General features: G+C 38.1%; 1 protein-coding gene across 1 annotated transcript; it reads left to right on the forward strand.

Annotated features, from left to right (window-relative positions):
* The first annotated feature begins 7665 nt into the window (after positions 1-7665).
* Positions 7666-15075, forward strand: LOC120345562 (uncharacterized). The gene is made up of 4 exons (XM_039415053.2): positions 7666-8004; positions 11373-11465; positions 13056-13282; positions 14020-15075. The coding sequence occupies exons 1-4, from the start codon at positions 7725-7727 to the stop codon at positions 14185-14187; spliced, it is 768 nt and encodes a 255-aa protein (XP_039270987.2). The 5' UTR covers positions 7666-7724; the 3' UTR covers positions 14188-15075.
* The last annotated feature ends 245 nt before the right edge of the window (positions 15076-15320 follow it).

Consider the following 15320-nt stretch of genomic DNA (forward strand, 5'->3'; position numbering starts at 1 on the left):
TATTCATAAAGTCTTAAAAACAAGAAATAACACGGATTTAAATAAATATACGTGGTCAAGATATATAAAGAACGGCGCTTTGGAAGTATTCGTACCAAGATGACGCGCAACCTGAACAACCCTGACCGAGGACACATACTATGTTAAGGTTGTGCGCCATCTTGATACGAATGCTTCAGGAGCACCTTTTCGGCGCTCCAGAAGTATGTGCACCAAGATGGCGCACAACCTGATAATCTTTACCTGGTACACATACTATGTTCAGGTTGTGCGCCATCTTGGTGCACATACTTCGGGAGCATTTCCCTCCCAAAAACAAAATTCCATCATCGGGAGGAATTCCTTTTAGGCCTTGGGATGAGGTATAAGACTAATTGTGCTATGAGTTCTATGATGCAAGCACTGCAATACTATCTGTTGGGCGACATTAAACTATTTGAACTGATACAGAGTTTTTCATCTTGTATTGAAAAATCGAGAACATTTTGAACATGGTTCAACATTAAAGATGAAGGGAAATCTGAGTAGGACATTGTTCTTTCCTAATTTGATGTTATCCTGAGATCAGCAGGCGAAGTATTGATGAGATCGACACATAACCGCGATGTATGAGTTTTGGGCGCTCTGTGAGTATGTGTACCAATATGGAGGTAACTAATTTTGTTCGCCTAATTTACATCAAGTTGTGTAAAAGGGACTGAAACCTGTGAGCAGGGGGATATTCACTTAGCTAACACAGATAATCCCGGAACTCGTAATAAAACTAAAATAAGGAAAATCAAAATAAAATTACGGCCCAATCCTAACCTGGTACACATACTACGGAGTACCCTGTTTTGAAATTCCATAGGACAGCCATATCGCATTTGGTATATAATTCTTTGGTTTAAAATTCCATTCCTGCCACTTGAATCAGGATGTCAAAAAGTGAGAAGTCAATATAAAGTCAGAGATGTATCGACCTTTTGATACTCCCGTAGTTTAGGGCAGGGGTGGGATTTTTGAACCGGGGGCCGAAAATTTTGACCAATCAGGGACCATGTAAGTGTGACGTATTAAGTGGGTAAGATTACCTTACCCAACGGGCTGGATTTGGCCCGCGGGCCGTAGTTTGCCCATGTCTGGTCTAGGGCATACTTTTATTCCGATTTTCCTTATTTTAGTTATATTACGAGTTGAGTAAGGACATCCAAAACTTTTTATAAAAGGTGAATTTAGTGTTTGTATTGTATATTTTGATAGCACATATGGAACAAACAGTCATGAATGCTTCCTTCAAACTCCCAAAGTGCTTAGCACACTTCCGTTATATTGTTCACATATGATACGATACACGTCGCCTGGTATCATTTTTTAAAACTACGAATTTACGTAGACATTCATAATCACTGAACGAGTTTACGGAAGTTCAAAATATTGAACAAAGTTCATCCACAACCTCGGTTCGGAACGGAACGTAGTACGTGTACCAGGTTAGGCCATAATTTCAGGTACAAATACTACGAGAGTCACCTGACTAGTCCCTGTACTCGTAATTTAAATAAAATAAGCAAAAATTGGAATGAAATCATGACCCAACTCTAACCTGGTACACATACTACGTTCCGGTGTCATCCATCTTGGTTCACATACTACAGGAGTACTGAATTTTCGGGGCTCCCGAAGTATGCGAACCAAGATGGCGGACATCGGAATGTAATATGTGTACTAGGTTAGGGCTAGGCCATAATTTTAGGTATAAATACTACGGGAGGCTCTTGGCTAGTCTTCGAACTGATAATAGGACTAAAATAGGGAAAATTGGAAAACAATTATAGCCTAACCCTAACCTGTTACCCATGTTACGTTCCGATGTCCGCCATCTTGGTTCGCATACTTCGGGAGCACCGAATTTTCAACCATGTTCATTTACTCAATTTTTCCCGCCCAACGGGTCCACACAAACTTATTATCGGCCATGTAGGAAAAAGGTTTGAGAACACAGGATTAGGTCTTTCTGCAACATTTCCCCAGATGTCTATATTAACGCATGGCCTCTTACTAGAGTTCATATCATGTTTTTGTGACTGCAAAGCGGGACGCCTCCAAAGACCAAGACCCCTTATCTATTATTTTTTTAACTTCACATTTCCAAATTTACCACATAGACCTACATTTAATGCAATTCCGGCTGTCTTTATTGGCCATATTGAGCATATTCTCCGTCTAAATATCGGTTTAAGCTCGAAAAATAGAAAGGAATTGACGTTAACGATACAAAACAATCACTTTGCCCACAGCACCGCAAGCCTAATCTGATAACATGTTACCTTGTACTTTACACCTACCAGGTTACTACAAAAGTGGTTGGCGTACAGGGCATTCACGTAACCAAATGTAGCAATTGTAACATTGTAAGCGGAAAACAACGAAACAAACGAAATCACATATTCACTTTCATTAAGTAGGTTACACAGCAACAACAGTAACGATAACATGCTAATAAATGGTAATGTTCATGGCTGGCTAAACGCCAAAGCGGGACTTTTCTCTGACCAGCCGGGACAAGACGTTAAAAAGTACCCGGCCTAAAACAGGACCTATGGTAAGCCTACCTCTAACACACATTCTTTACTGATAACTCAAAGGACAGGACCCTCTACCAAAGGCTCGCTCAACAATAACATATGTACTATGATAATCAAATGTTGAATGTCAATCGAAATGTCTGATATTTAAAATGTTTAATTAGATACTCGACCCTTGAGTGTCGCTTCTAGATAACCAGATTTGGTTATTCACAGCTTCCCTTTCTCAGTGAAATTTGTATTCAACATTATTTCTTTGAACTTTGCATGTTATTTTTCACTAGATGGAAAAAATAAAATGGCCATGACTACGTGTTAATTCTTACTATGTGTATTTGCACTTTGATGGCGGACACCAAAACGTAGTATGTGTACCAGGTTAGGGTTAGGCCATAATTTTATTCCAATTTTCCTTATTTTAGTTTTGTTTCGAGTTCAAGAACTGTCTGTGTTAGCTAAGTGAATATATCACCTGCCCATCGCCCTCAGTCCTCTTACATAACTTGATGTAGGCGAACAAAATTAGATACCTCCATATTGGTAAACACACTTCTGGAGCGCCGAAAAATGTAATGTTTTTTTCAATAATAATTTTTCTTAAACTATCCTCACTGGGAATCAAATATTAAAATACATGTTGGGACAGATATCGCTGTATTTACTAGTTTTAACTTTGACAAGATATCAATCTGTGGGTTTCAACTATACTAGAAGATATATATCAATTACCGAAACATGGCAGTAAATATATAAAGAAATATGAACTGTACTGCTGGGACGAACTGTATTTGGCGACGAAATTACATTACCATGTTTTCCCAAAAATAAGACAATGTCTCTTTCAATTTTCTTTCGAAAAATAACCACGGGGCTTATTTTGGTGGGATGTATTTTATTTTCATTTATCAAGAAGAAGTAGAGAATTACGAGATTTTCAAATATACAAAATTTGAAAACCGATATCCATTTACTTAAAATTAACCTTTCCCTCTCTCACGCGTTTTAGATTTATCATTTAATTAACAGGGGTTCCCAAACTTTATTGGCCGCGGGCTAAAACTTGAATCGGAGGGATGTTCGCGGGCCGGAAGAGTGTAGTGCCTGAAAGCGCGTGACAAGTCTAAGCTCTTATGGTTCATAACTAAATTACTGCCCTATGTATTCATAATACCGGTACGAATAATTGAGATAACGCTTTAATTGAATTGTTACGATAAACACGTCCTTAAAGTTTGATAATGGCGTAACACTTGTCGCTATCTAGAATGCAAAAAGGTGAAACAAAATCTGTTGCACACTATTTCATTCAAGCTCGGCGGGCCATTTTAAATCGTGCCGCGGTTCGGGAACCCCTGATTTAAAACGTGTAGGAGTGATTTCTTGCTATCGACTGGACAAAAAAATTATTTCGCGCTATCGACTAGGTCTTTTTTTAGTGAAGGGCTTATATGAAAATCATTAATAAAATTTGGGCTAGGTCTTATTTTCGGGGAAACACGGTAGTGGTGGTGTAATAATGAATGATAGCTATAACTGATGCTCAATTCGTTTCGCTAGGAAAATATTTGCGCGTAGTATTATATACTGATTTCCCAGATAATACACCCGAACGCCACCAACGCATTCCGAGATAAGATCGCGATTCAATCTGCTACACCTAACTGTAAATAAGCATGTAAAATTAACTTGATTTTCGCCGTTTTACAGAATAGTTCTAGATTTTCCGATTGGGAGCGGAATTACCTTGATTTTCAGATTTACCCCACGGAGTATGCCTTCCAAATCCTGCTAACTATATTGCCCAACAGCTCTCTATAGACGAGGTCATTTAAATAGCGATAGCGGGGTTCTGAAATTATTTTTTGCTAAGTTAGATCGAAACTGCTAGCGGGTCCGATCGAACGCTGGAATACGCGTGTTTTTATTAGTCTTGGGGTCTAAAAAGCATTTCAAGCTACGGAAATTGCTATCTATGATACAGAAAAGTGATTTTATTTTATTTACATTTCAAAAGTGGGGTTCGACCCGCAAAACCACTCCCCTGGCTACGCCACTGCAGCATATCCATCCCTATTTCCAGTCTGTGCCTATATGGTAGCCAAATAGCCCTTTACGCTGGACGATTTAGACCAAATATGCAGTTATATTCCTAATGAAAGTTGGCGCTCCGGAAGTATTTGTACCAAAATAACGCACAACCTGGACCATGACTTGATACACATACTTTGTTCAGGTTGTGCGCCATTTTGGTACGAATATTTCGGGAGCACCGAATAGTTATCACAATAAGATATCACTTCTACTACGTCGTATATTATCAAGTTTTATTTGATTTTTTATTTACATGCAAAATATAGTTAAAGTTACTGACTATTTCTATAAATGTCACGATCATCCGATAACCCACGCTACTGTGAGAAATTGCATCAATTTTACTACAATTTTATAATCATTATTTTTAGCGAATTTTTATCACTAACTAGTGAATGATGTAAACAATGATAAGCATTCTTCAAGTTCGCATGTTTTGTTACATAGAATTTTGCTCGAAGCAGGGCCGGTATTAGAAGTGTAAAGGTAGTAATAGAAGAGTGGGAACAGGGATCGGCAAACTACGGCCCGCGGACCAGATCCGGCTCGCGAGACAATATAACCCGGCCCGCGACGCTTCACTAATTATATTCACAAAACAACTGTATTGACGATTATATTCTTTACGTAACAGAATTTGTTTTGAGACACTAAATTATATTATAACCTAAAAGTATATAATTCACAATCACTCGTTTAATGAGCCTATAATTAGACAAATGACAACAGAACGTAAAAAAGTTGATGCTGAGTGCAAATGGTTTAATGACGCAGAAAATATTCAAATGATCAGTCTTCGCGCGCTGCTTGAAATTTAACTGAAATCTGTGTGAAAAAATGTGATTCATTGGCCATTCCGTCGGTTTTTAACTTTCTAAAAATATATGACTTGCAATCTTTAGTTTTAGCCCGCTAATGAATTTTTCCCTAATTGAATGATAAAACGAATTAAATAAATAAAATTAAGGTAATAAAGGCACCGGGCGAAACGGCGAAAGATTTAACGCAGCGGGCAAGATTTAGGAGCAAAAAACATCTATTCCTAACCATGTCAACATAAACCGTCGGATTAGTAGTGTGTGTACCAGGTTTGGGTCAGGCCATAATTTTATTCAGATTTTTTTCCTTATTTTAGTTCTATTACGAGTTCGGGGACTGTCTGTGTTAGTCAAGTGAATATACCTCCGCTCATAGGTTTCAGTTTCTTCACACAACTTGATGTAAAGTAGGCGAACAAAAATAGTTACCTCCATATTGATACACACACTTCTGGAGCGCCAAAATTTGGGCTATTCGGGCCGGATTGTGGCCCGCGGGGTGCCTGTTGCATACCCTTGGTCTATAAGCCACTATTTATATTTTTGGTTTTCAAATTTGACAAAGTACGATAGCATTCGACCAATCCGCCCACACGAGAGAGAAAGCTTATAAAACTTGCAAAAATGCTGCGTAGTTATTGTCTAAATACTGTAATACTGTAAAGGAGTGGTCCTTTAATCATAACAATTAATATTTTATGTGGAGGCGAGTGTTTAAAATAATACTTTGTTCCACGAAAATGCGATTTAAAATAATTCTGCGTTCAGTGAAAAGAAGGGGGTGGGTGTTTTATAACCGGGTCGTCATTTTTTTGGTATTCGTGGGTGGCGATGGCGGGAAGGCAAACAATCATAATTTATAATCCAATGTGTTTTATTGAACAACGCATTGAGTTCAGGCGGTTGTTAGGTATAGTTTACCAAATGCGCCAAAATATATGCGAAAACTGCAAGTCCAACAGTCTACTGTGCATTCGATTGGGTTTCTAAGTGACTAACTATAATTATCCTTAGATCCGTGTATGTATAATGCAATGACACTGCAGCAAGAATAAAGACAATATTTCTGAGCGTCGAATTTTGCGTGTATAGGGAAGTCTAACCTTGGCCAGACAGAACGCTACAGAAATAGATTTCAGTTAGTCGTCAGCAAAACTCTTGGAAAACTTTGAAGTATATAGTAAACTATTTGTACTATGTATTATAGTGATTGAATAGTCTACCTGCACAATAACACAAATTTATTTATGTAACGCCTCGTCTGACCAAAGTCATATTTCCGCAGGTAAACGTAATTTATTGTTTTACTTTGACAAAAACGTTACAGAATTATATCAGCGTTAGTGAGCAGAAAGACTTTTGGATTAATTATTTTATATATATATTGATCATCATCAAACAAATATTTCAAAGTCGCAGTATTTCACAAGTTAAAATTCTCTTGCTGCCGTTGACGCAAATACAGTATATCAGTGCTTCCCAGTCCTATTAGCTGCCCCCGAAGCTATTCAAAGTCGGTCGCGAATTATTTCAAAATGTTACATACAGTTTTCGATTAGATCGGTAAATTGTGGCATTATCATTACGTAACAATTATGTAACGAGAATATCGGTCAGAGACCGAAGACTTATCGATCGAAAGTTAGGATCCCAAAACAGCGCTCTTACTCCATAGTGACACCTTGTGTCCCATCACTAATTAATTTTTACCTTGCTAATTATACGACATGATTTACCCAAAATCAGTAGGCTTTTGGTCCGAAATATGATGAATGCACATGCAAAATCTGGAGCAGATACAATCTCGCTTTCGTGAGATATCGCGTGCGTCTAACAGACATACACACAAACAGACAGACAAATAATTATCAACATACTTACCGATTAAAAATCGATAAGTAACAATGTAACAATCCGAATTATGCGTCGTTATTAGAATTGATCTGATATATGCAATTCCTATTAATAGTAAATTGCACGGGAATACATTGTTTCTTTGATCAAATATTGACATCTCATTATGAATCGCACATAAAAACATAGCAACAAAAGTGGGTCGCGAACTGAAAAAGGTTGGAAAGCACTGCTGTATACTATAGTTAAATTATGTTTGTTTGAGACCTCAGTCCGATAAAACGTTACAGAAATATATTTTTTTATTGTTTATCAAAGCTATTAATTAAATTAACTTCAACTGTGCATTTAGCAAACACATATCTCGAGTAAGTTTTATTGTTCATAAATCAAAATGTCATTTCTAACCGCTTTGGCCACGTCGCTGTTGCTAATGACATTTTCTCCGCGAGCAGCGCTCAGCTCTCAACGGCTCTGCGTAAATATAGAGAATAACGACTTCTTGGAACGACCTTCAAACCAACAAGAGCAACTGCAAAGAGTGTACGGAGCTCCTGGGAAAAAGGGACCAAAAGGGGATGCTGGGCCACCCGGTAATCGTGGCCCGAAAGGGCCGCCTGGAAATGTCGATTATGAGAAGAAATATCTTGTGATGGACGAAAAGATTAACGCAGGTAGGCGCATGCTACCCTGTCTTCCCGAAAATAAGACCGGGTCTATTTCAATTTTCCTCCGAAAAATAACACCAGGGCTTATATTTCCAAAAACAAAATTACAATGTAGAGCAGGGGTCTCAAACTCGCGGCCCGCGGGCCAATAGCGGCCCGCAGGATGATAGTTTGTGGCCCCCGCCTTGGTATTAATGTTATTGCGGCCCGCAAGTCACTTAGCTCAGTTAGCATGATTAATGCTTTCAATATAACAGCGCTTCCCAAATTGTGTTCCGCTGAACACTAATGTTCCGCGAGCATCTTCCGAGTGTTGCTTGGAAAAAGAATCAAAAATACATCTAAATTGGTCGCCATGGCGATCTGAGAATCATGAAGTTGTTGCCCAACTGACCGTTTAAAATCTCGTTAACGTCGGCCTAAAGTGGACTAACTGAGTTAGGGTAGTGGCATTTTCGTTAACCGTCGGTTTAGCTTTTTGACTGTTAATTTCATTATCAAATTTACATTACTTCTTTTTGTTTTGGTAAAGACAAACAAGTAATTCTAAAGAATAAACGCACAAAGTCAACCGTTCTTCCTCCATCTCTACCTGGTTTTACTTCGAAATGCTGTAGTTTGTCGCGCATTTTCAACTCGCCACCATTGGGAACCCCTACATTGCACCGTTTTTCTTTATCAATTTAACCCTTTAATTTTTGGTGTTCCGCGAGGTGATATAAAAAGTGTAAGTGTTCCGTGGCCGAAAAAGGGAAACTCCGTAATATAAGATATAGTCACGTAGGGCAAAACGAAATATTTTACCACCTATCCCCTGAAAGGAATATGCGGTGCGGTAACCTACCAGTACCATAACTGTAAGCCTAATATTTGATCGCGGGACCGCCTGAAATAATTTTAAAACAGTATTCCATGATTTTTGACGTCACAATCACTAACGCTTATCTCGATACATTGTAATCATGTTTCCTATGTGGCGAAACATCACTGTCCATCGGCTAAATGCTTGATTGAAACATCAGCGCAACAGTTATTACAAGATGGAAATTTTATAATTTCGCACATCCCTAAACGTGTCGTTGGAAGTGAAGTTTCAGTAAACAGAAAGGTTGGTGATGAGCACAGACAATTTCAAAAAACTGGGAAATGCAATATTTCTTTGTTGAGCATAGGAGCATCCCGACATGTTTTATCTACACAGTTAAATGCAGTGCACAAGGAATACAATTTAAACGAGTTGCTAAGCTTTTATTGTGGAAAACCTGATGCGGCCCGGACTCATCCAGACTCTGCATCAGCGGCCCCCAAGTAAATTGAGTTTGAGACCCCTGTTGTAGAGAATTACGAGATTTTCAAATATACGAAATATAAAAACCGATATCCATTTACGTATAAATAATATGCTTTTATTTAAAATAACTGCAAAACATAGAATAATAATCATTTAAATTTTAAAACGTATAGGGGAGATTTCATCCTATCGACTAGGTCGAAAAATTCGCGTTATTGACCAGGGCTTGTATTGAGGGGAGGACTTATTTCAAATAAACACGGTAGAATAGTCAAAAGGCGATTTTATCAGCACCTGCTATATTATATTGAAATTGCCATCCTAACATGTCGAATTTAAATCCTGTGCAACACATGGTTTAGTCAACGTCTGCCTATGTGTCAGGCAAATTTGCTGGGCCTAGAACTTCACTGTTTGTATGACGTTTCATACGTTATTCGGTTAGAGCCATATGAAGTATTTATTATGCAGCATCGCAACATCATGCAGATCTCTCATGTTTGCCGCACTGACAATTTACTTAATAGTTACATAATATTAAAGCGCCCGAGGTTATTATATTTAGTTCCTACACGCCGTTTTGCTTGCATTTTTTTTTCTGAACGAGTCTTTGTATATACATAAATTGATATGTAAAGGCCATATCTTTTTGAAGGAAAGTCGGTTCGGCATGCTTACATACTTTCCGGGGCATAGCCAGCTAATTGAGGGTCATACTCCCAACCTCCGTTTCTGTATATTTTTCTGTATCATACATAGCAATTTTCCGTAGCTTGAAACGCTTTTTAGACCCTCCAGACTCTTGAAAAAGACATGTTTTCCGCCAGCTGATACGGCCTTATTTGGCAATTGGAAATTTAAAAAATTGCTGTCTACGCCCCTGCCTACACCTTTTGCAAGGTTTAATTAGACCAGTGGTTCTCAACCTTTTTTCTTTCGTGGCCCGCTTTCGTTGCATAAAAATTCGGTGGCCCACTAACTTTCTCATGCAAGGAAAAAACTACAAGAAAAACAAGACTCTTTTTGCAAAAATAAATTCTTTCACTTTAAGAATTAGAATGAAAAGCAGCAGCATCATTCAATGCTACTACCATAAAAATTTGACTATAATGACACAAATGAAACCAAACTTTTCAATAACCATAGTAGTTTTTAATAGACTTGTGGCCCACTTGAAAATGTCTCTATGGCCCAGCAGTGGGCCATGGCCCACTGGTTGAGAACCAGTGAATTAGACCTACAATACGTCCCGGTTTGGCCGGGACAGTCCCGGTTTAAACGTCTGTCCCGGTTCGCACAATGTCCCAGAATTTTACTTTAGCGAAATTATCAAAATTAACTCCAACCTGATGCAAAGTTATGAAATAATTCCGTCCCAAAAGGCATAACTTTGCTTTAACTCGAGGCATATTTTAATATCTTAATTTTTTTAGCTTATTAGGTTGAGTAAAATATCGCGCATAGCTTGAGAAATTCTTTAGTTAGGGAATAATGAGTGACGTTTATTGCGTCGTTATTCTATTGACTTCAATGAAACTACAGCAATTGCTGCATTAGAAGCCATTTTAGGTATGCTTGGAGTTGGAGAAGGCATAATAACTTTCGTTTGGTTTTGTTCGAGTCATGTTATACTGCAAGTAATATAGAACTTGGGATTCTGTAGAGTAATGCAATATTAAAGCTTATAAATATAAATATGGAATAAAAAGTTGCCAGGCTCAGGCCTTCGGCCTTTCGTCCATTTATTTCATTCATAGTTTTGATTTTGTCCCGGATTATGCCCAAGAAATTATGGTAAGTCTAGGTTTAATTGTAACTATATAGCAGCACATTTTGTGTTGTTATGTCTCGTTTTCATGTTCAACTTCATTATGCGATACCAAGTACGAAGATCCAGCTTACGAATTGTTGGTCTTACCTTGAATTAGGTATAAGAATTTGTCGAATTCTTTTTTTTTAAAACTTATGAAGAATATCGTTATCACTGTACATTTGCAAATTTTTCTGAAACGCGGTAAAACTTATATCTAATTAAAGCAATGGTTTGGATCAAGCCTGAGTAAAGCTGTCTTCTCTTTTTCAGCAATTCGCAAAGTCCGGTCAGAAATGAAACGAGACATGAAAAAGATTGAAGACAAGTTACTACAGGAGAATAAAATCCTTAAAGCCAAAATAGGTAAGTTTTGTTCTTTGCCTCCAGAAAATATGTATTTAATATTAAGAAATTCAACCAAATGGGAAAACTCGAGAAATCTGTTTAGGACAGGGGTGTGTACCAAGACATTCAGTGGGGCCATTGTCAACTCTCAGATTTTCCCCATCAAGCATAAAATCCTAAACCGACATTCGTGTTTAAAAAGTCGCTCATGTGGATAAAAATACAAATGTTTTTTGCCGTTGTCGCTGTGTTAAATCATTCGTTGATTTGCCCGGTGCGTTCATTACTGTAAGACTGAGCGATACCCGCATTTTTGGACACGTCAGTGTACATAACGATCGTTTCAATATTATATTATTGTTCTTGTTATTATTCTTCTCTTTCGTCATGATGAAATTGCTTTTCTTTTCGAATACTAGACCAATTGCTTTGGAATTTCCAGTGGTTTAAGATTGATTTTTTTTGCCAGAAGGCTATTACTTTTACTTATATCGAAAATTTCTGCGGACTTCAAGAGATTCGTTTTTTATGTGTCAGAATAAAAAATAGCAACGCCTTGTGACGTGTCCATATATTTGAGCACAGCTCTCTTGTCTTCTCTTGCCTTTCGCGCACGGAAAACTGAATTTTATGTGTGGCCCGGCTGGATGCCCGAAGTTGGTCATATGGCCCACATACATAAAATGTAGCATACGCTCTGGTTTAGGGGAAACGGCGAAAGTATCTTTGTGTCACGAATTTTCAGGTATACGATCCATTTAAATTTGCGCATAATAGAAACCTAGACCATTCGGTGGAAAACTGAACTCGCAGTTCGGTGGAAATTACGCCACACATTATTTCGAGTGATGCGTAAAAGAGTGTGTTGTGCCGAACTTGAAACAAATGACGGCAGATAATGAAAATAGTCAATCACGAAAAATTCATTTTCATTCATTTCCGTCCGGTAATTTGGTGTTATTTGGAGTGCCGCGTAAACGCATTCGGCAGTTTTAACGCCGCCGAAAACAACGATTAACAAACGTTCAATGTTTTTTCTTTCGGTCCCGTAATTTGGAGTGCCGCATAAACGCATTCGGCAGTTTTAACGCCGCCGAAAACAACGATTAACCAACCTTCAATGTTTTTTCTCTCGGTCCCGTAATTTGGTGTTATTTGGAGTGCGCATAAACGCATTTGACAGTTTTAACGCCGCCGAAAACAACGATTACAAACGTTCAATGTTTTTTTTTAGTCCCGTAACTTGGTGTTATTTGGAGTGCCGCATAAACTCATTCGGCAGATTTAAAGCCGCCGAAAACAACGATTTAACAAACGTTCAATGTTTTATTTTCGGTAAATCGTTCTCTTTTTCCGAATCGCGTAAATCTAATTCAAATCGATTCGGAAAAGATGCGATTCGAATCGATCCGATTCGTAAGTCCAAAAGTGGCATCCCTAACTGTGACAAATTGCATACCCTTATCATCAAGATGGCGCACGACCTGAACCGTAACCTGGTACACACACTATGTTCAGGTTGTGCGCCATTTTGGTGCACATCATTCGGGAACACCTTGATCAATTCGTGTCCATATATTTAAGCACCGCCTTCTTGTTTATATTCAGACGGGTTTTGCAATGTTGAATACCAGAATTCTTGTTATTGGATTTACCTCGGCACCCGGTCTATGGATATTAATCAAGCCTCTACTTTTTGTGAAGAAAGACACTCCTCGATAGCTGACATATTGGACGAAGATCACTACACTTTACTAATGGAAAAAGTTCGATCTATATTGCCGAAAAACCGCTCATCTGTTGATGTATGGATCGGTACACAGCTGGATCAGACTGTAAGTAAATAGTTGTTTGTGTCACATTTGTGTGCTACCTTTAATACAGAAGAACCAGATACAAATAACTGTGTGAAGCCACGAGAAGCATCTTTATTTAACATAAACTCTCTAGTAGGTGCAGGTACAGAAAGTTGTTTCTTTTTGTTATTGATCTTACGGCATTCTTAGGGGTCCTCGTAAAAATGATGAGTTAATTAAGACGCATAAATTCCTGATGGAAACTGCTATTCAAATTGATATTATAACACCACTTTAAACGAATTCAGTGAGAAATACATTTTATGACATCGTGTATTTTACTAGCGTTTTGCCAATATGACAGTGGCACTCATGTATAGACTTTGCGACACAAATGGATTGAAATTGCTCGCACGTACCTCATTAAACTAAACTGTAAACTCGTTTCGCGGGCACAGCATTCAAAGTTAACACTTCTCCGCGCGCCGCACAATTTTTTCTTGTGGTCGCAGGTTGCACAACCCTGGTTTATGAGATATCATAAATCTGTACTCGAAGCTTGGTAGTATTGGAGCCGGAGTCGTATTTCCGAACTCCTGTGACAATCAGAATTTTGAATCGTAACTTCGATTAATGATGATAATAATTTCGGTGTTGAAAAAACACTTAAACTATTAAAACTTAGAATTACTGATTTACTAAAACTTATTACATTCCGACCTAAATTTTCTATCTAATCACTTCGATATATAAACATTTATTTTCCACATTCACAGGGAATCACATTCTGGAACTGGTATCCCAAGTACCCGTCTGATCGCTCTGAATCGCCAAATATCTCGATCCGCATCAGGAAAGACAAGAAAGACTCTAAACAAGGGATGAGAAACCACCCAAACTCAGCCGCCTTCAGCGACGTTATTTGCAAATTTATAGGAAATTAGTCACCTCGGCTGGGTCACATACAATGTGTGGTACATGTTCACTAAGCGACGTAAGTACTTCTATTAGGCGTGGCACAACCATTTTTGCACATGTTATTTGTCACTCCCACTTGGTTACGTCATCCAAAAATTACGTCACTACGACCTCACAATCACGTCAAATAGCTTGCCAAAGTATAGCTACGATCGCCCGAAATGGCATCTTCACCAACGATAACGAACTCACCCTAACGCCAGCGATCTCTCTCGTATCGGGATCGTTACGATGAGAAAACGAGAGAAATAGTATGCTCGATTTCGGGTGATCGTCTGCGCGTCTTGGATGATAGTAAGTATAGGTTGGAGGGCCTTTTTACGTTACTGTGACGTCGTAGTGACGTATTTTTGAATGACGTAGTCAGGTTGTGATTAAGAATAACATGTGCAAAAATGGTTGTGCCACGCCAATTAGAAGATACTTACGTTGTGTTGTGAACATGGCCCCAATGTGTTGATATTCAATCCACACGTCGGATGAATAAAATATAATATCCATATATTGAGAGCGGTTTTAATCCAAAATAGCAAAATTTGAAAAATCTGATTTGAGAAAATTATAAAAATATGCATTTTCCATTTTTACTTTCTCCACTTGTCGGGACTGAAAGTATTGATCGTTTTAATAAATTGCATATTATTACTGAAATTTTTTTTTACTTTTTTACTTATCGATCTTTCGATCGGTAAGTATGTTGATAGGTATTTGTCTGTTTGTCTGTCTGTCTGTTAGATGCACGCGATATCTCACGAATGCGTGGTTGAATCTGCTCCAAATTTTGCATGTGCAATCATCATATCTCGGACCAGAAGCCTATTGATTTTGAATTAATTATAACGTATAATTAGCGAGTTATTAATTAATTAGTGATGGGACACGCGGTGTCACTATAAGGTCATGAATCGAAACCGCAGTTTCGATCGATAAGTCTTCGGTCTCCGACCGATATTCTCGTTTACCGATCAGTGGTTCCCAACCGGACGAATCTAATTATCAAATATTATTTCCTAAAAAAAAGACTTTTTATTAGCTTTTGTTTACTTTATATTCAGAATTTAACATAAAATGATTTAATCTTATTGAATTGGAACATTGA

This window comes from Styela clava, chromosome 8 (genome assembly GCF_964204865.1).
Source record: "Styela clava chromosome 8, kaStyClav1.hap1.2, whole genome shotgun sequence".
NCBI lineage: Eukaryota > Metazoa > Chordata > Ascidiacea > Stolidobranchia > Styelidae > Styela > Styela clava.

Coding starts and splice junctions, on each gene's coding strand:
- LOC120345562 (XM_039415053.2), top strand. CDS start 7,725: ATGTCATTTCTAACCGCTTTGGCCACGTCGCTGTTGCTAATGACATTT. Junction 8,005..11,372: donor GGACGAAAAGATTAACGCAG/GTAGGCGCATGC, acceptor TCTCTTTTTCAG/CAATTCGCAAAGTCCGGTCA. Junction 11,466..13,055: donor AATCCTTAAAGCCAAAATAG/GTAAGTTTTGTT, acceptor GTTTATATTCAG/ACGGGTTTTGCAATGTTGAA.